At 37.6% G+C, this 21,068-nt stretch overlaps 1 protein-coding gene across 4 annotated transcripts in view; it reads left to right on the top strand.

The window, feature by feature from the left end:
* osbpl3b (oxysterol binding protein-like 3b) overlaps positions 1-21,068 on the top strand; it is a 112,298-nt gene that overhangs the window by 79,690 nt on the left and 11,540 nt on the right. For 2 of the 4 annotated variants that reach the window (XM_049480239.1, XM_049480241.1), the window contains exons 11-19: positions 4,274-4,404; positions 6,577-6,684; positions 9,147-9,284; positions 9,955-10,048; positions 12,248-12,492; positions 17,211-17,348; positions 17,504-17,567; positions 17,683-17,761; positions 19,996-20,140. In XM_049480239.1, coding sequence (XP_049336196.1) covers positions 4,274-4,404; positions 6,577-6,684; positions 9,147-9,284; positions 9,955-10,048; positions 12,248-12,492; positions 17,211-17,348; positions 17,504-17,567; positions 17,683-17,761; positions 19,996-20,140 — 1,142 coding nt within the window. The remainder of the gene's footprint in view (positions 1-4,273; positions 4,405-6,576; positions 6,685-9,146; positions 9,285-9,954; positions 10,049-12,247; positions 12,493-17,210; positions 17,349-17,503; positions 17,568-17,682; positions 17,762-19,995; positions 20,141-21,068) is intronic. The other 2 variants (XM_049480242.1, XM_049480243.1) reach the window with 1 other exon arrangement.

Genomic DNA, 21,068 nt, shown 5'->3' with positions numbered 1-21,068 from the left:
TTTGTCTTCTTTATGAAGCCAACAGTATTGGCATGTAGTGCTAAACACATGTAGGCTTGGGTTAAGGCTCTAGGGTTAAGTAGGTAAGCATTTACACAAGAGTTTAGGCTAATGTATGTAATGGATTATACTTATTTATTCTTTCCATTGTCAGGTCCAGGTGCTTTTGGCCAGTACTAGAATAATACCAATACTCACTATTAAATTGGCACATCCTCAAGCCAAAGAAAATAAGAACAGTACAATTTTTTTTTATTTTCTTTTTTGGATCAATCAGCCAAAAATTGCAAGTTTGCTTTTATGTGACATAGCTTGCCCTGCGATGTGACTTTTGTGTATGCCGACATCACCTGCTGAAAAAATATACCCTATGCTGGTAGGCTGTGTTTTTGGTCTTGAAAAATGTGACATATGTGCATTAAATCAGCGTACAAAATGCACCTTTATGGATAGCATATCCACTGAAATGACAAATGGGTTTAAGTGTGAGTATCTAAGTATGTTTTTAGAGGTTTTTGTTTCACTTTGCGCAATATATCGTTTAAGCATCGCCATCGCTACGTGTGCATGCGCAATAATCACGAGAAGCACGAGAAGCTCGAGGGGGAGGGGGAGCACAAGGTGACCGCATGGCCTCCATCCACATGGCTGGGCTTGTGCTTGTAAATGTATGTGTTAAAAGCTGTGCACCTCAGTCCAGCACAGTTTTACGGTGCAGATATTTCCAATTACAGCTGAATTCACACTTTTAATCCCAGGAAAAAAACAACGCTCTTATTTACCTTTTAAAAAGCCATTTAAATGCCTGATTAAAGGGCTGATTACTGTTGGTTTGCTATTTTTCTCAGGTTTTGAGTGCTCAGCATGGCTGATGACATCATGGGCCCTGCATTGTTTAATGTCGCGATCAATATATTAAATATATATTGTTGAAAAAGTACACTTGCAATGTACAATTTTTCCAATATCATGCTACTTTGCAATTTAGTGAATGCATTAAAGAACTTTCGTGGGCCATCTAAACCAACCAAAAAAAGGGTTTGCATATTGCAAACAAACCAAAACTTGGTTCAGGTTGATTGAATTGTGTTCCAGTGGCCCAAAACATGGTCTAAAGCACCTTTTAGACCTCCTATTTTGGTCCAGACTAACTTATAGACATACATTGTGGTAATAAGGCCAGTAATATTATAATAAACTCTCTGAGCCATGTAGTTGAGCTTGAGGTGTTTATGAACCTTTTGTTTATCAGTGTGCTCTAAAACCGAAACCATCCATTCTATAAATATCAATTCAGAGCTCATGAAGTGAAAAGACACAGTTCGAACATCAAAACCGCATCAGGGACCAGACTGTCACTCAGACCAAACAAGAAGATCTTCAAAGAGAAGGCTCATGAAGGGTCATATGTTTTTTAATCTTTGTTGCTCTGATGCTTTATTTAAGCCATACTTTTGTTTAAGCCACCTGATTTGCTCTCTAATAGGTTATGATTGGCAGCATTCTCTCTTCATGTTACAGAGAAATCACACAGAGCAACACACCAGGGTTCATTTTAATTGATCCAAGCCTTCCAGCTACACACTGACCTGACTCTAGTAACAGGTAACTCAGTGTATAACACCAGAAGCCTGAGAGATAAGACTGGACTCATTTTTGTAGCTATAAAAAGAGCTATTTCTGTATTAAATGTAGAAATGTGGAACGAGGCTTATCGCGCATCCTTGTGATAAGAGTAAGTGAAGGGCACTTCGTCCGGCTTGTACTTCATGCTGCCGGGTCTTTCATGCATGGAATTAATGAAGGGGATCAAGGAAGCGGATTGTCTCCTTTATGAACACGGTACAGTAATTCAGGGTTTGATAAGGGCTTCCATTCCAGTGCTGATATGAAAACCAATCTGTGCAGTACATTAGCAGGCCATGTGAAAAAAAGACCTTTTTAAATCCATTATTTTTGGGTCTAATGCAACTGTGATTAAAGACCTTTTTCTGTACTTTATTTGTACTTTCTTGAGGATTTCTGTCAAATATTTAACTTTTTCTTCTTCCATTTAATTCATAATTCTGTTTATATCATGCAGCTTCAAATCAGGCACCTCACTATTTGTTAGAAAATCTGAATTTGAAAGCTTTGGTTTGAGTGAAGCTGAGCAGAGCTTTGGTTCAGTAATTTGATGGAAATGTGAATCATTTCTAATCCAATCTTAGTGAAAATCATTCAATTACTTAATGTGATGAACCTCATTGTCAGATAACCTCTATACAAGACAAGAGTATTGAGCGCACAACTGACCAGTCAAGAATATTCACCATACTTGTGCTTTTAAACCTTCTGTGCTGTGAACATAAATAAAGGATGGAGGTGCTGAACAATAGTTGCTGCTTTTCCCTACGCTGTGAAGCTCCAGCTCATCCCAAATCACCTCAAATCACCATCTCAGTTGATCAGGGTTAGATCGGGGGATTAATGTGAAGGACCAAGACTTTCTTTGTATACTACGTAATTCCATATGTGTTCCTTAATTGTTTTCAGGTATTTAATAATAATATACAATGTAGAAAAATCAATTAAATAGAAAAAAATAGAAAAACATTGAAAAAGAAGGTGTGTCCAAAATGTGACTAGTACTATATATTGAGCTGGTGTGTTGACTTCATTTAAAACCCAATACCTGGGTTTAGCAGACTTTGGGCCCTGTTGGGCCCTTGAGCAAGGCCTTTGAGCCTTAACCCTCACTGCTCCCTCTGCACCGCAGCAATGGCTGCCCACCGCTCCGGGCATGTGTTCTCACAAAATCAGTGTGTGTCCTCTGAGTGTGTTCAGTGCAAAGATGGATTAAAGACGGAGACCAAATTCTGTCTGTGCCCCATACAAGTGTGGTGTACATGGTAATCTTGTCTTGTCTTGTCTTGGTTGTCTAGTCACTGTTTTTAAGTGAAGTGGACATACTGGCTCAATCATGTTAATGGGATTTCTTTGGAAAAAATGTGTTCAGAAAGGATCCTGGTTTTGGAGTCATGGAATGAATATATTTTTTTACCATACAAAGATATACTACTCTGCTTTCTTGCAATGGTTATTCACATGTTCAACTGGGTCTCTGGTTGCTTAGCTGATTGACAACATTTTAGACAACATCGGAAAAGATCCCAACGTGGCACACGTGAAGGTCAGAAACTTTGTCGTGTTGCTGTATAGCACACGTGAAAAAGTGAAAGCGAGCAGTTTTGACTTGCATTAAAACAGAACTTTGCGCTCATGCAGCTTTGCCATCAAGCCGCCGGCGCTCAGAGGGAGCACAATTGGCCCTGCTTCCTCCGGGTGGGTAGATGGCACTCTCTCCCCACATCACTCTTAGGGTTATGTCTGCAGCACAGGGCGTCTGTGAGCTGATGTATCAGAACCGAGCCGCTGTGCTTTCCTCTGAGCGTTAGCGCTGTGATGCTGCTCGGTAATGCTGTATCAGCAGCAGCTCGAAAAGAAGCGGAGTCTGTCTTCACATGTATCGGAGGAAGCATGTGTTAGTCTTCACCCTCCTGGTGTGTTGGAGTATCACTAGTGATAGGGGGAGTCCTAGTGAGTGGGTTGGGTAATTGGCCGTGTAATTTGGGGAGAAAATAGGAAACTTTTAAATAAAATTATAAAAAAAAAAAAAAAACAGAACTTTGGTGAATGTCTGTGTATCCCCTGACTAAATGGTGTGAAAGACTACAACAGCAGTAAATCTGTATTCTTTGTGTGTATGAGTGTGTGTAGAGCCTACTCAACCTCCTCCATCTGTTTAGAGAAGAACAGAACAGTGCTCCTGGTTAAAAGTAACATCTCTGCTTAAATAGACACAAATAAACACAACAGCAATACCAAGGGAGGCAACAGTTATTAAAGTTATGTTGATTTATTGTAAAATAAGTTGATAAAAGAATTATCATGACAGGCCTAGTGAGTACACCCATGGATTATTATTATATATATATTTTTTTACAGTTTTTACATTGCTTTAAATCTTTATGATGAACCAGACCGATATAAAATTTCCAGAATGTCTTGAAATTGCTTAATACACTGACTTTCATTGATAGTTAAGAAGGGTTTTGCCTTCTCCTGCAAGACGCAAGGTTCTTGTGTGATAGTGAGAATTTGTAGTGTTACTAAAGTTTGCTACTTGAATACTGCCATCTCTGAGACGTAAGTAGAGCAGACAAACATTTATTTGAGCTGTATATACCCTAACTCTTAAGGTTAATGGCTTTAAACATGTTTGTGATTTCAGTGCACGCCAGCATGAAGTCCGCCTTAAGCTCCCTGAGCACAGAGAAGGAGAGACTGAGGCAGATGCTGGAGCAGGAGCCCTGCCCCGCCCCGTCCACACAACTGCTGGGACTGAAGAGTGCCCTGACTGCTGTAAGCACCACCCACCAACACACACACACACACACACACACACAGACGCACACACAGATAAACATGCTCTTCTTGCTGACTTTTCCTACATCTGCTTTTATAACACCTCTCAGAATTTCACTTTCTTACTGTATCTTCTTCTCTTCAAAGCCATGCACTTACTAAACACTTTTCTGGTGTGATTGATTACTGTGTGATGCTTGAGTGCATGATTTAGAGTGAAGGTAGGGAAGCAGTTTTCACAGTAATCTGTTATCAGTAGGAGACCGAATGGAAAAGAGCAGGAAAATAACTGTTTCACTTCAGAACAAACTAAAATAAGCTATATAAATGCTGAAACTAGCATGCTTGTTGCTTAGCAAAGATAAAAAAACACCTTTTTCTCTTGTTTTTTTCAGTTTTAGATATTATAACTTTAATACTTTAATAATAGATAATTGTCAAATTGAAATTGAAAAGTTAAGAACAGAATTGTAATTACATACTACATACTTACTGTATGTTGAATAATTATTAAAACATATCAAATCAAAATCTTAAGCTATTAGTTTCATGTAATCAGTACAAACATTGAGAAATAAGACATTATTTCAGTGTAATCCGTCAAAGTTATTTTAAATGAAGCCAAGGTGTTGTTGTTGCATCAAGCCATTATTTCAACATATCCGTACACAATTCAATATAAAGTCAGGAGAAATAAGTCATAATCTGTCACAATCATATTTACTTGAGCAATTATTAAAACGTTAAACTTTAGAATGCTCTTATATTATTATATTATAGTCAATCAATATGAAGTATTGAAGAATGCATTAAGGCACTTTCAGTCATCTCTTTTCAAATGACATTTATTTTACTGGATGTTCATAAATGTAATGTAATGTGTACTGTTCTTAAACTCAAACAGTTACTGTATCAGTCAAACTGGAATTGACTGATTGACATATACATATTTTTATAATATACTCTTTATCTAATAAAAATAGGATGACTTAATGCCAGTTTTTACTTCATATACACAGAGACATATTAGGTCCTTAAACCTGTCCTTAAAAATCTAAATTTAATGTATATATATACCCTATAACTGTTTATCAGATTTAACGGAAAGCTGCTGAGTTCACTGCATTATCAGTTTTTTCAGTGGTTTATTGGTTAACTCTACGGTGGCCGAGAAAGCCCAGCGCAGTGCAAATTGAAAAGCGCTGCAAAAGCACAAAACACATCCATCAAAATTACAACACAGGCGCAGCAAATAGAAAAACGCGCTGCAAAAAGAAAAACGCGCTGCAAATAGAACCACAACACAACGGAAGTGAGTCACAACACAACGGAATTTTCCCGGGGGACCTTAAAAGATGCTGTACCAGCTGTGTACAAAGGACAGTAAGTGGCAAACAAGCTTCTGAAAAGTAAGTAATGTTTATTACCTGTGATTACCACGGTTGTGTGCATATTATTAAAAGTTCTGCTTCACAAAACGCCTTGTTTGCCACTTATTGTCCTTTGTACACATAGTGAAGTCCGAGACGTTACTGAAGACCCCCGGGAAAATTCCGTTGTGTTGTGACTCACTTCCGTTGTGTTGTGGTTCTATTTGCAGCGCGTTTTTCTATTTGCAGCGCGTTTTTCTATTTGCTGCGCCTGTGTTGTAATTTTGATGGATGTGTTTTGTGCTTTTGCAGCGCTTTTCAATTTGCACTGCGTTGGGCTTTCTCGGCCACCGTATAACTCTCATCACACAATACCTGTTCTAAATCTTTTAGAACAAAGCCATGTTCACAGGAACAGCCGCCTCACATGCAGCACAATGTGCTGGTTCCAGTAATTTCACGTTGAATGACTCATCTTCCTCGTTGAGTCATTTTGGTGTAAAATGATCCTCACTGTATGCAGAACTGTACTGAGAGTGAGAGCAAAGCCCTACAGCAGCAGATCGAACGCTCAGAGCGAGCCCTGAAGCATGTGCTCAAGAAATGATCAGATGAGATGGTGGGGAATTATCAGTACAGTGATACAGGATACTGAAACTTTTGTTAATTGACCTCTAAACTTGTTCACTCTAACGGATCTTCCCTAAAATATTCATCTATCTGTAGAGGACGGCCTGTTCTGTGTGTAAGCTGTGTGTGTGTGTTTATGCTGGTTGCTGTTTGCTCTTTGCTTTTGCAGGCTTTAGCGCAGAACTCTGATCTGAGAGAGCGCCTTTGCAAGATACACATTGAGTCACATATATCAGAACCCAATGCCCTTAAAAACTGCAGCGCTGGCCCCTTGCAGGTGGGTGTGGGGTGCACCATCACCTCTTCAACATCACCACTGCTTCACCATCGTTTTTTTTTTTTTTTTTTTTTTTTAGAAGTGTGATCTGTATAATATAAAACGCTTTGAGTGGCCTGACATTGACCTGGTCTTTTTCTATATTTGTCAGCTTATTTTGGAGTGGGCACAACTATGTTTGTTCATTTTAAACTTTTTTTTATTTTTTTTTTATTTTATTATGTTTTATTGCATATTTTTTTAATATCCATGTGCATATTATTTAGTGTACAGTATTGAAAAGGTCTTTACTGTTCCTAGGATGCCTAAACACTATATAAACTGTATTTATGTAGACACATGCAGTACAAGAACATCATATTTACATCCATAATTTATAACATTGCTCCACTAAATGTACCATCATGTTTGGAGCCACGGAACCATTTGCCTATTGCTGGTAGAATAGGCAAATCTATCCAAAACAGTTCTTACAATTCAAACAATTCTCTATTTCACATTTAGTTTCACATTTAGTTTGCATGAATACAGATTCTGCAGAGTTAGTTAAGTTGGCTTTAGTTAATAAGGTCTCTTGACACTCACACCGAGCACGGCTGAAGCCTCCCACACTCGCAGACGTACATCCATATACACTATCTGTACACCTTCCTGTGGGATATCTCCTTCAACAGCTGACTTTCTGAATCAACAGTTGAGTCAACACTTTCCGGCTCCACTAATTAGCTAGGCTTGTGCTAGCAGCTCACGGCTTTCTATCCTGATTAAAAGCAGGAACTATGATGTGAGTGAAATCTCTGCTAATTGGATTTGGCTGCATTGCATCTATTCATCTGTAGGGGAAGGAGAGTACCTATTTGTTTTTGAGGAGAGTATTTAAAAAAATAGATAAAAAAAAAGCTCTTTTAAAGGTTGTGTTTTTAGTATCATGCCTGTTTGTCTGGTGAGTAGTTTATTAGGATGCTGTAGATACATTGTTTTTCAATCATATACCTGCATATCTGAATTTCTCTTTGAGTTAATAATATTTATACATTTATGTACTTGTTTTTTTATTAAATATACTTATTTTTGATGATTGTTTTTATAGTAGTAATTATTTTATTTTCTATGATTATTTTATTCTGATATCACTTCTGTTGCACAGAGTTTGTCATAAAAAGGTACCATAATCTTCTTAACTTTTAATGCAAGTCAATAGAAAAGTCATACTGGATGAACATTTATGTTCATCATGGCTTTTGTCACAATAGAAAGAACAACTGCTAGTTTTTTTTTTTAATCAGGTCAAAAGTTAAAAAAGACAATAGGTTCCATTTTATATATTTTACACTTTTATAATAAGTGTCTGTAGTTACTGTGTAATTACACATTAACAATCCATGTAATAACACTGTAACTACTAGTGAAGTACACATTGTTACATGTTTATTACAACTTTGCCTTGTTTGTAATAGGATGATTGTACTTTCGTGTTAAGTTTTCACGTGTAATAGTGTGTGTGTAATTAGTTGTGTATAAACCTCTGTTTCTCCAAAAGTTCTTATCTGATATGTACCAATAACTAGGGCTGTGAATGTATGGAATATTACAAATCATAATTCAGATTTTATCATGACACATAACACTGATATTAATGTCTAATTGCATGGCCTGTACAACTGTAATTAATCTGTAACAATGCATACTTCACCAGTAGTTTTTATGTTTTTATTTTTATAGGATTAGTAACATGTAATTACACAGTTATGAGAGACACGTATTATAAAGTGGGACCAGATAATTAGATACAAAGAAGAGACAATTTTTTTTTCTGTGACAGCAACAGTATGTTATTATTAATTATTAAATTATTAATTATTAAGTTTTTTTTTCTAAATAACACAAAAAATCCTTGTTTAACCTCTTAACATGCCTTGTCCTGTATACAGACTACAGGTGTAGGTGATAAAAAAAAAACTTTTTTTCTGCTGTAAAATAAGTTATTTACAATCTCCTACAGGACTCCTACAGCTGCCTGTTTTCTCTCTACTCCACTTAATAATTCCATATCAGTAACAGGATTCAAACCAAATACTGCAGGTTTGAAAAAAGACGTAAAAACTTGATAAACATAATGAAACTAAAGGTTTGGAGGACATGAACTGTTTGATTTGTATTCAGAAAATTTTTGATTTTAAAATGAAGTTCAGGAACGAGACAATTTTATGATTTTATTCATTATAATTTGACATTAGCAGATTTACTTAAATATTTTTTTTTACAATTACAATTATGTATTTCAGTAATGTTCCTTATCAATTGTGAAAGCTTTTTATGCAATGCCTAAATAGAAATCCTCAAGATTTAGTGGTGTAATGTCAAGCAGACTATTGACAAAATCCTGGTCTTGTCAGAGCATCACTATCAGAAATCTATATATTATTTATTTATTTATAACTAACTGTAACTTATGCTTTCAGAATCAGGACTCTACAGACGGCGCCCGTCCCCTTGTCCATCAGGCGTCCAATGAGAGCCGAACGTCCATCACGGAGTCGCTGTCCGAGTTCTTTGATGCACAGGAAGTCTTGCTGTCAGCAAGTTCTTCTGAGAACGAGGTGAGAATGTTGCGTCACGCTGTCTGTGATGAGCTGTTCTGTTCAATAAGGTCTGCGTTGTGCCGCAGTGTCCTTACTCTGTACCGCTGTGCCTGTCCTGCTCTAGTATTGTTTATAGAAGGACGTTCTTTCTGCTGTATCTGCCCCCACCTCTTTCCCTTTACTTTCCCAGCCTTGATGTGGACGTGTGACTCATGAATTTAAGTAAATGTTTGGAGTAGTGTGGAGGCTGGTTTCTGCTCGGTTGTTTGTCCCTCTCTCTCTCTCCTTTACTCTTTTTATTCTCCTCCTCCTTTTCCTGGTCTGTCCAATTTATTTTCTGTCCTTTATGTGTTTTTTGCTTTGGGCAGACCTGCCCGAGCAGTTCCAGTAGCAGAAGTAATGTGAAAATGGAGTTAATTGCCTCCTTCTAAAAATACCCCTCCACAGAGCAAAGTGAAAATTTGTTGGCATCCCCTGAGAGATTCTCTCTCTCTCTTTTCTCTCTCTTTCTCTCTTTCCTCCTACTCCCATTCATATACACACACCACACAGCTATAATGGAGCTGGCAGAAGGGGGCAGAAGGATCACTCATCCTCAGGGGTCTTTAGTGACCTGCAGTGAAAGAAAGATGTTCAGACATGTTTCCGTTGATAAACTGTAATGAGGGTCTGCTCTCTGTCCTCCCAGCCTTCAGAGGACGACTCGTACATCAGTGATATCAGCGACAACGTCTCCATGGATAACTTTGGCAATGATGCCCAGAACGAGAGGCTCAACTCAGGTGAGTGTTTTATCAGGAGCAGATGTTCTGTACCTTTATCTGTATCTGGTCCTGTTGTCCTTCTCTCAGTCCCACATCAATTACAAGGCAAACTTCATTCATTCTGAATATATAAAGTACACTGACAAGCCAAACACTGCCTGTGCTTACAGTATAACAAAATATACTTTAAATTTTACCCAAACTAATAAGAACCATGTAAAAATGTATGGACTGTATGGAGCTCCTTCACACCTCAATGGCCTTTCACTCTTTCCCTGACCTTTAATTTCATTTAATAAGGTTTGCTTATCAATCAACGCATCAACCCAGTGACCACAGATGTATCCAAGCAGTGTTCTGTCTAAAACTGAATGTTACCCAGTAACATCCTAAAAACAGTCTCTTTCCAGTTGTAACCTAGTAAATTGTCATATCCTGAGGGTAACCTATATCACATGCAGTAAACCAGAGTGTAACCTAGTAACATTCTGTCTGAAACTGAATAAATCCTACTAACATTCTGTATGAACTCAAACCCAATTAGCATTCTTTCTCATCCGGAGTGTAGCCTAGCCTAAACCAAGGGAATCCTAGTAACATTCTGTTACCCGGCAACATTCTGTCAGATTCAAAGTGTAATATAGTAACATTCAGTCTAAACGGGAGTGCAACCCAGTAACATCCCTGTAACATTCTGTCAGATCCTGAATGTAATAGAGTAACAATCTGTCTTAACCTGAGTGTAAACTAGCAACATTCTTTCTTTCTGAACCCAAATGTAACCTAGTAACATTCTGTCTGAACCTTATTGACAGCAGGATGCTAGTTCATTACAGTCCTAGATGGCAGACGAAGTATGCCTTGCACAACAAAAAATGCACAAAAGACATGTTCTTATACTCATAATTTATCATGGGTGTGTTTTAAAAGTGACAAATCAATCAGTGTTTCACTTACCATTCCCTTTAAAAGTCAGGTGCGCTCTGAAATTGGTGGATTGGTATTGTAATGCTGCAGCGCTTCTGCGTTTCTCAGCAGAGGAAATTGACCTGCTTGATCACGCTGTGAAGGTGTGTGAGCAGGTCATTTACAGGAACAGCAATGTTATTTTATTTTGTATTCTGTTTCGGGTTGATGTAAAAATTGGGTTTGTTTGCTGCTGAGTGTTCTTTTGTGTGTACCAAGTGCGGGTGAACGAATGTTGCATGTGTGCGGTGCCCCTGCATTGCCAAGATAGCAATGAACGTCTGATGGTTGACTGTTGTCTAGGCTTTTTTCAGTCAGTGGCACAACTGTGTTTTCCATTGCTAAGATATTAATATGCCAGAAATTTACCTGAACACACATCACTTTCAGATCACCACACCCATGAGCCTGGATATATTTATATGCACCACCCGGACTTATGGTTGACTGTTGTCTAGGCTTTTTTCAGTCAGTGGCGCACCTGTGTTTTCCATTGCTAAGATGGCAAAACGCCAGAAATTTACCTGAACACACCTCACTTCCAGATCACCACACCCACACTCTAAGAAATATAAGTACAGATTTGTACTTAAAAGAGTACAAAGCTTGTCGCTGGGGCTGTACCTTATATTGAGGCACAAAAAAGTACCTTTCAGTGAAAGTCCTTTTTTGTGCCCATGGTTTTTGTGGCAGTAAAGATCATAAAGATTATAAACATTATCATCAACTAAATATGGCTCAAAAACTTGATGATACAAAATTGTCTGGCTTTCAAATAAAAAATGTGCAATTTAAATATATATAGTTTATTAGTACAGTGATACAGAATACTGAATGTACCCCTTGGCTGGTTAAATGGTACAAATTTGTACTTATTGCTGTTAGAAATGACTTTGTACTTCAGAGGGAACAAATCTGACCCTGTAAAGATCAATATTGTACCTTTGAGGGTACAATTATAAAGAGTGTACCTTCGAGTACAAAAAAGTACTCATATCGTACCTCTGTTTTTTAGAGTGCATGATAGATATATTCACAAGCAGAATCACTATTTAAAATAGACTGCTCATGGGGTGTATGGTAGCATTGAGCATCACAACATGCCTTGCACAGAGTGTAAGATAGGGCACAAGGTTTAATAAGTTTAAATTAGTCTCTCCTTGATTTTTTTAACAGTTCAGATTATGCAAATGACCTTACGTAATGCATTGTTCTCATGCTGACCTTGTGCTTCTTGCTGGACCTTTTCAGAGTGTGTGGAGAATGGAGCCCCTCAGGGACAGCGACGCTCCTTCCTCCCCTCCCCCAGTCCCAACACCAGTAACATCAGCCTGTGGAACATCCTGAGGAATAACATAGGGAAGGACCTTTCAAAGGTGGCCATGCCTGTGCAGCTCAATGAGCCGGTCAACACCCTGCAGAGGCTGTGTGAGGAGCTGGAGTACAGCGAACTGCTGGACAGAGCTGCACACACACAGGACCCGTTCGAACGCATGGTATGCACACACACACACACACACACACACACACAGGGGTTGACAAGCAACAACACAAAATAATAAGCAGAAGCCCCATTAAATTCTAATTGAGATGTGAAAAAATTAAGAACATAAGAAACAGAAACACATACAACAATTTCATGAGGAACTGAGGAGCAGTGGCTCAGAGCAGAGACATAAGGGCCACTGACAGCAGTCATCCAGCACTAGAGCTGACTGATATTGAGGAAGGTCACACTGCAGCCTGCCAAATCATTTCATTTCATTTTCATTTTTATAATAAAAATCATGACATTTAAAAACAAAGTAACGTTTATAAATTCAGCCAGAAATATTATTTTGGCTCATTCAGTAAAGAAGGCTGACTTAAGAGAAGGAATTAAGCCAAACCTCTTCATTCTGGTAGACTTAATATAATAATAACAGATGTATTTTGTTAATATATACAGAGTGAGACAAGTCGAAAGGACACCCTTTAATTTTAGAAATGAAAGGAAAACAGAATGAAAAGGAAAAATGATAAAGCTGAATCTTAAACAAGTAATGGGTGAGGGGACCTTTCTTTTGGGCTATGTCTGGAACGTGACCGCCATCTTAGATGTGGACATATATTTTATTTTTTACAAAAAATGGCTAACAGAGCATTCATTCATATTAGAGACCACCACAAAATTAACAAAAAAATTATTAATTAAAAAAATTAATGGAAAAAAATGTAAAAGCTTGCAAAATAGAATATGTATTATGAGTTTTTGGAAACTATTTGTGTAACTCAGTTTACCAAGCTTAAATCAAAAATCAGTGGAAGCACATTACTGTGTATTTATTTAATTCTTACTTTTATCTTTCTGAATATAACGGTGCTCTCATAAATCCCCTATATTATGATTTTCATCTCAATAATATCAATTCAACATTTTTTCTATGGCATTATTGCTCAATTGCTCAAATCTCCATCTCTTTCTCTCTCTCTCTCTCTCTCTTTCTCTCTCATTTTTTCTCATCTCTCTTTCTCTCTCTCTCTCTCTCTCTCTCTCTCTCTCTTTGAGAGACATTTAATGCTAAATAATGTAAACAGACTGGCTTTGTTGAGTAAGGCACATGTGATTTAGGATGTCACTCTGTATTAGCTGATCACATTTCCTCATTACTCCTGGCATGGCTTTAAAAGCCTGTCTAGTCCGAGCTTCATTTGATGGCCTCCATGCCATTAGACATGACTGTACCACTCCACTCTAAAACTGTACTCAGCAGGGACAAGAGCCTCAGCCAGCTCTGCTTTAACAGATCTACAGAGATAATAAAAGAGATGATGGAAGAAGACAGGTGAGGGAGCCCTCGCTTACATTTCAAGCTTCTTTTAGCAGTATCTTACTTAAAGGGTCAGTTTTCTGGATGTGAATTAAGTCTAGTCTTGGAATAAAATGCTGGATAGTTCAGTGGTTAAAATCAGGGCTGAATCTATTCAGAAAATGTATTCTACTCATTTAGTGTTTAAATAAATCCCAGGTTCACTATTACTGTTAAAATAACACTAACAGAGAAGAATTCTAACACTCAGTTTTTCTGTGTAGCTGTTTTTCATCATGTCTTAAGACACGAAAAATATTGATGAAAATGAAAATATTATCACACATCACTGTTTATTTGCTTAATTTAAATTTTTAGAAAAAAATCTAACATAAGATGTAGAAAGGTTTGGTTCCTACACTTAAATGTATCAAATAAAAAAGAAGGTGTGCTCCAAACTCAACAAAGAATGGTACTGAGCAGCTTGCTTCGATCACTTAACAACCATTAACATATTTTTAAGTATTTTCAATTTTTCCTTTAAAAAAAGCTGTTTTAGGTTACTGTGTCTATAAGACTGATACATGTACTGTAAAAGATAACAAATCTGAGTTGTATTCCAGTATCATAGCTGGGGGAGAGAAAACAGTACTTAATAATTTAGTGTAAAAAAGTGGAGCTAAAATGATAAAGGCTGAATAGGTGGATGTTTGTAAATGCTCTGTTTTTTACGACAAACCAGCTGATAAAAACAATGACTTTGGTATTTTGGGTCACCAAAGCTTACAATGGTAAAAATATGGGTCCCTGAAGAAAAAGGTTGGGAACCACTGATTTAGATGGAAAGGCTTCTATCTAGTTGTTGGAAACAAACTTTTTCCACTAGCACGTGCTTCCACTGTATGCAAGCAGCATGAGTTTCTCAGCTTCTTTGATGCTCCTTATGAAGCTATCATAGACCTCACCAGTGGTATAATGGAGATATGATTGGCCAAGTCAGCATTAGGAGAGGTGTAGAGCTCCCCACTGGCTGCCCTAGTGAAATAACTCTCTTCTACTGTATCCGTGCTCCATTAGAGGAGCATTCAGGCCGGCCCCGGTCAGACTCGCTCTTATAGACTTGCATTAGGGTGCTCCCAAGACTCATTAGAGTGGAGAGAGAGGGAGACAGGGCTGGACTTTCTGTGATATATAATGGCTTTGTGAAAAGCAGATGGAATTGTCCCACAGCTTTGACAAGTGCTGATGGCTTTATAATGAACTTTACGGCCAAAGCAATTTGGCTTCGCCCTCCTCAAATTTCCGCATTTTCAGGAAGTGTGAGAGCGTAATCTCCAGTGCTGAGACGAGTCCGACCGTGCTATTTACCCTCATCATCGGAAATTCATCTCCACATGCTGATCTCGCATCACCTCTGTATCCTCTGAGGTCACCATGTCCTCCTTTCTATCATAAACTGGAGTATTGGTGCTGTATGATATCAAATGATATTGACTGATTTGACTGTAGGAAGGGAAGTTCAGGCAACTTTGGCTTTGATATAATTAGAAGACCAGATCCCCTTTTAGTCTGATCAAATTTTGGTTCCTGGGCTCATTTCACACTTTCTGTTTTGGTTGAGACCAAACTAAACAGTCAGAACGTCCAACCAGACAGGGGACAGGAGACAGGGGAGGAATGTAAACAAAAGCTTGCCAGAGGAGAATTTTACTTTTTATTTTTTAAATTATCGTTTATTATAGTTCAAACAACCTTGCGGATGTTTCATGCTTGCGACCCCTGGTCTATCTGTTGATGGTTGTCTGTTGAATGTCCATGAGAATGCAAATGGAGACTGATCTGCTTCCATAGTCCAATCTGAGAGTTAAGCCCCAAATCTTTTAACTTGGTTGTGAGTTTGAGGGTTTAATAGTGATAAATATTGAGCTGTTCATCATTTTATTATCAAAATATTTTATTTTCCTGATTGGCCAGTGACCACACACTGAGAACACAGTGGCCCACAAACATGTATGTGCACTCCAGTATTCACTCAGCACTTGCTGTATCAGGTGGTCTTCATTCATTTTAAATGAGACGACATCAGTAGCAGCAACGCTGCTCATGTGGCACAGTTCCTCTCTTTCTCACTCTCTCAGCAGCCCACACACACACACACACACAGCAGCCCACCAGTGACTGTCCTGCTCCTCCATTGTCTAAGGCATTATTTCTGCCTTTAATCTTCACATTACAGTTATGGAGTTATGAAATAACTGATGTTTGGGAGGAGGAACATACCTGAAGCCCCTCCTCTCAACCGAACATCCTATAAATTCCCATAAATTCATTCTCTTCCTTCTGTGTCCATAATGAAGTTTTTGATCCTCACCACCACCCTTCATCTCAATTTTATTAATTTCAGTCCAATCTTAGTCCTAGGTCCAATGTTTCAGAGGAGCTATGGGTTTTAACCCAAAGTAGTAGCCATCTTAAAACAAGTGTAGAGTTCTCTGAGTTTCTTTCCTCAGATTGTCTCCTCAGACATGATTCTAACTTCCAGAACTACTATTTTGCAGAAGCAAATATAGGAACACTTTATACTACAGCTGCTTATTAGGATTTCAATAAAACAACAGGTATCCAATGATGATAATTCATATTATTACCTGATTTCTTTGTAGCTAGTTTAGCTAATGGCTGATTTTCTACTGATTTGATCTTTTCTCTGTTTTTATGTAAACCAAAGCTCACGTAATTTAAATAGCAATTTAAACAATATTTCTTAAAGTAAAAAAATGACAGTGTTTGACAAAATGTGATCACACATGATGCCTATTTTTCCTGTAAAATGAATGTGTTTTTGTGATCAGACAGTTTTTGAATTTTACATGTTTTAAGGGTAAAACTTTATATAAATGGCATTTCTATTAGACTCTAAAAACATACACATTACACATTATAATGTATTTGTAAGGCATTATAAACATGGTAAATGGTTTTTATAAAAAATGTATTAAACATTATTTTACATGTTTATTATGCTTTATGACTTGTGATTATAGTGCATAATAAGTTGTGCTTGTAATATATTAGGTCTCTAGTAGATCTCTAGTAGCGCCACATGGCTTACCCTGAGGCAGAGTGACGTTTTTTTCTTCTTTTTTGGGCTTTTTCAGTTCAAAAGCTTTTAAGACAATAGATATCTGTCACTATTAATATATTTCCATGATGGACATCTGTCATTTTACGTGGAGTGTACATGAACACATTATAATACATTGTAATTTTTTATAATATTCAACATTAGTATAATTATATTATGTGGTTATACTTTTTAATTTAATCATAATGGCACTTTATTTACAAGCTTGTTTGTTTAACGCTCCTTCAGGAGAATGAGTTTATCCATGTCGAGTGTTTTCTGTGTGTGTGTGTGTGTGTAGGTGTACATTGCAACGTTTGCAGTGTCGGGCTATGCCTCCAGTTACTACAGAGCAGGAGGGAAACCCTTTAACCCAGTGCTGGGGGAGACGTACGAGTGCGACCGGCCTGACAAAGGATTCCGCTTTATAGCGGAGCAGGTACTGAGTTACTCTGCCTCTCTCTCTGTCTCTCTCTCTCTTATTCACTGTGAGTGGGTTTGTTTGTGCACATATGCACTTATGTAACAGCACTACCATCAGAGCTCCATCATCATTCTCTTTCTCTCTTTCTCTCTCTTTTTCTCTCTCTCTAGGTCAGCCATCACCCTCCCATCTCTGCCTGTCATGCCGAATCTAAGAATTTCATCTTCTGGCAAGGTAAAACCTCAGATATGGGCAGATTTGTTTAGGCAAAGTTGGTAATGCACGTCATTAGTGCTGTGGGCAGTCTTTCAGTCTCAAAGTGACCCTGCTGTTTTTCTGATGGCTTTAGATGTTAGGTGGAAAAACAAGTTCTGGGGGAAATCCATGGAGATTGTTCCTGTTGGCACCACTCATGTGATTATCCCTGGGTGAGTCACATCACTTACACACACACACATTCACATATTCTGCTGTCTCCTTCAGGCTGTGCACAATCCTGCCTTGTGTCTGTCCGAAATCCCGATGATTTGCATTCCACTACACTCAAAACACACACAATAATAAAGGTGTCACAAAGATATGAGCAAAGCCATTAAAAAACAATAGCATATTTATTTGAGAGATATATGATTGTTTAAAAAAAACCTTTACATGAAGTGAAGGCTCTTCATACAATTAAAGGAACAATCAGTAATTCATGTAAACAAGTATTAGAATCAGGCTTTATCAGCCAAGTATGCTCACACATACAAGGAATTTGTGTTTGGTTACAGTAGCTCACAGTGCACAAAAACTGACAACATCATAGTGACAGGTACCCCCATCCTAGACACGCACACATAGACACGCACACACACCTGTAAACTTAAAGGTACATTCTGTAGGAACTGATAGCGAGTGTGTTTAAAATAGGAACGTACAGGGTGAATCCCTGCTGACAAGAGCTGCCAGCACTTTCACTCAACATGTTTCCTTAATATCTGATGATACATCCTGATCATTTTATCATTTACTACTGAAAATTTGTTACATATTGGTCCTTCAAATGTGCCCCAAGTTTTCTGCCCCAGATGTAAAGCACACACAGGTTGCCAGATTTACACACAATGTCAAGCAACGACAAGTGTTACTATGTGGCTGATCAGTCTATATATATATATATATATATATATATATATATATATATATATATATATATATATATATATATATGTTTCAATGTCCAAAAATGCTTGTCTCTACTATGCTAGTGGTTGTAATAAATCACCCAGCTATAATTAGCAACCTTACTAAAACTTAACTCAGTGATTACCTGTTCAGTAGAAATATAGCCAGCTCAGCCGTTACCATGGCTTCAGCACACTGTTAACATGCCGTTGTCTATACCTTGCAACCCAGAGTGTGGAAATCGGACTGGGAGATTGGCAGTGGGCAGATTTTCGTAGCTAAAATTCACACATATTACCATGAAAATCCACACAGTTCAAATACGAACACACGGGCTGAAGCTCTGCTGACAAGAGGTGTCGATGCTTTATCTCAACATTTTCATTTAATATCTGATGATACATCCTGATCACCTTCTGTGTTACTACAGAAAATATAATCCTTAATGTTCTTTAAATGTTATGGAAAAATGATAGATGAGATGGAGTATGCAAATTCGTAGTGGTTTAAATGATTGAATTTGCATCTGTTTTAAATGTGTCTTGGGTGTGTTTACACTTGCATTTTTTTATGTGGCTCGGTCTTAGATATAATCATAAACAGTAAATCAAAAATAATCCTGATAGTCAAAACCCATGAAGTAACCGAGACTCTCTTATCAGATATTCTGTGTTCAGAGTCTGACTTTTATTAAGTCTTGGTTACTACTTACTTGGTTTTCCAGATAGGGATTAACATAGGCATAAACTGTGGATTTTTTTCATCTTTAATTTAATCAGGCAAGTAATTAAGAACATACAGCTCTGGAAAAAAATTAAGAGACCACTTCAGTTTCTGAATCAGTTTCTCTGATTTTGCTATTTATAGGTATATGTTTGAGTAAAATGAACATTGCTGTTTTATTCTACAAACTACAGACAACATTTCTCCCAAATTCCAAGTAAAAATATTGTCATTTAGAGCATTTATTTGCAGAAAATGAGAAATGGCTGAAATAACAAAAAGAATGCAGATCTTTCAGACCTCAAATAATGCAAAGAACTTTATATTCATAAAGCTAAGAAATCAATATTTGGTGGAATAACCCTGATTTTTAATCACAGTTTTCATGCATATTGGCATGTTCTCTTCCACCAGTCTAACACACTGCTTTTGGATAACTTTATGCCACTCCTGGTGCAAAAATAGCTTGTGATCATCCTCTTGATTATATTCCAGAGGTTTTCAATTTAGTAAAATCAAAGAAACCTTTTTTTAAGTGGTCTCTCATTTATTTGCACTAGGCTTAATCCCTTACTGTGAGTCCTAGACTATTTTTTTCTTTTAAGGAATGGAGAGTCTGTATTCACAATGCTTTGCAATCCAACACTAGGATTAATCCCTGTCTGGAAAACTGATTGATTCAGTGTTCAGGAGGGGAATGAACAGCCTCTACTGGTGAATATGAATGCATGTGAATATATTGATAGGCTCCGTATCTGTTCTTCTCTCGCAGTTTGGGAGATCATTACGAGTGGAACAAAGTGACATCATGCATTCATAACATCCTGAGTGGGCAGCGCTGGATCGAGCACTACGGTGAAATCTCCATCAAGAACTCCAGCAGTGACATCTGTCAGTGTAAAGTCACCTTTGTAAAGGTGAGTCCCGTCTCTTCTATACATTAATATGCATAATATGCACCCACAGAGCTTTCCAAAATAACGTCTGAGCGTGTGAACCTGTAATTAAAATGCAATTCTATCTTTTAAAACAAATTAATTTTTTTAAGATTTTAGGCATTTTTAACTGTTCAGAAAAACAAGCATTTTTCAGATACTCTTCAATTTTTACCATTTTTAAAGGTCTCATTTCGCTAAAATGTCTTATTCTTTGTGAAATACTATAGGTCTCTCTAAGTTGTAGATGCAAACTTTATAACTAAGGCTGTATCTCTGAAAATATTTTGTCCTTTGAGTTTTAGAGCTGTAAAATTGACTGTTTTGGGCAGGTAGGCGTTCTCTGCTGCAGTGATTTTTAGCTAATCAGAGGCAATATGTTTGCATGTATGAATATTCATGAGCAAGAACCTAAATCCTGACTTTCTTCAGAGACCACTAATTCAGTGATCTAAAGCAGGGCTAAATAGAAACACCTGAGCACATTTTTTACAAAAAACAGCTCTCGTGGCATTCATTCACACTAGAGATCACAACTATAAAACTTTAAATGAATGAAAAAACGATGGAATGAGACTTTTACAGCTACTATTTTTAGTTAACTCAGAGCCCGGAATATCACAAAGCCATGTCAGCACACCAGTCATTTAGAACAGAGTGCAAGGCAATTGCCATGGATAAAGGATGCAATTTGACTTGCGTCCAAAGGTACATGATAACAGGGTTTCAGGCGAAGGGTGGTATCATTCCAGAAACCACTTTGTAGAGTGTACCCAGTAGTGAAGGTGCCCTGAGAATGGAGTTCTTGCACATTAAGTGCCTCCTAATGGTATAACAGTGCATAACAGCCTATTCCACGCCGTCTTGTCATTCGAGCCAGGGGTGGTTATTCCCATGATTAAATTGGTGA

This window comes from Astyanax mexicanus, chromosome 6 (assembly GCF_023375975.1).
Source record: "Astyanax mexicanus isolate ESR-SI-001 chromosome 6, AstMex3_surface, whole genome shotgun sequence".
Classification (NCBI taxonomy): domain Eukaryota; kingdom Metazoa; phylum Chordata; class Actinopteri; order Characiformes; family Acestrorhamphidae; genus Astyanax; species Astyanax mexicanus.
The sequence above is the reverse complement of the archived record's forward strand: the minus strand, read 5'-3'. Positions and strand labels throughout refer to the sequence as shown.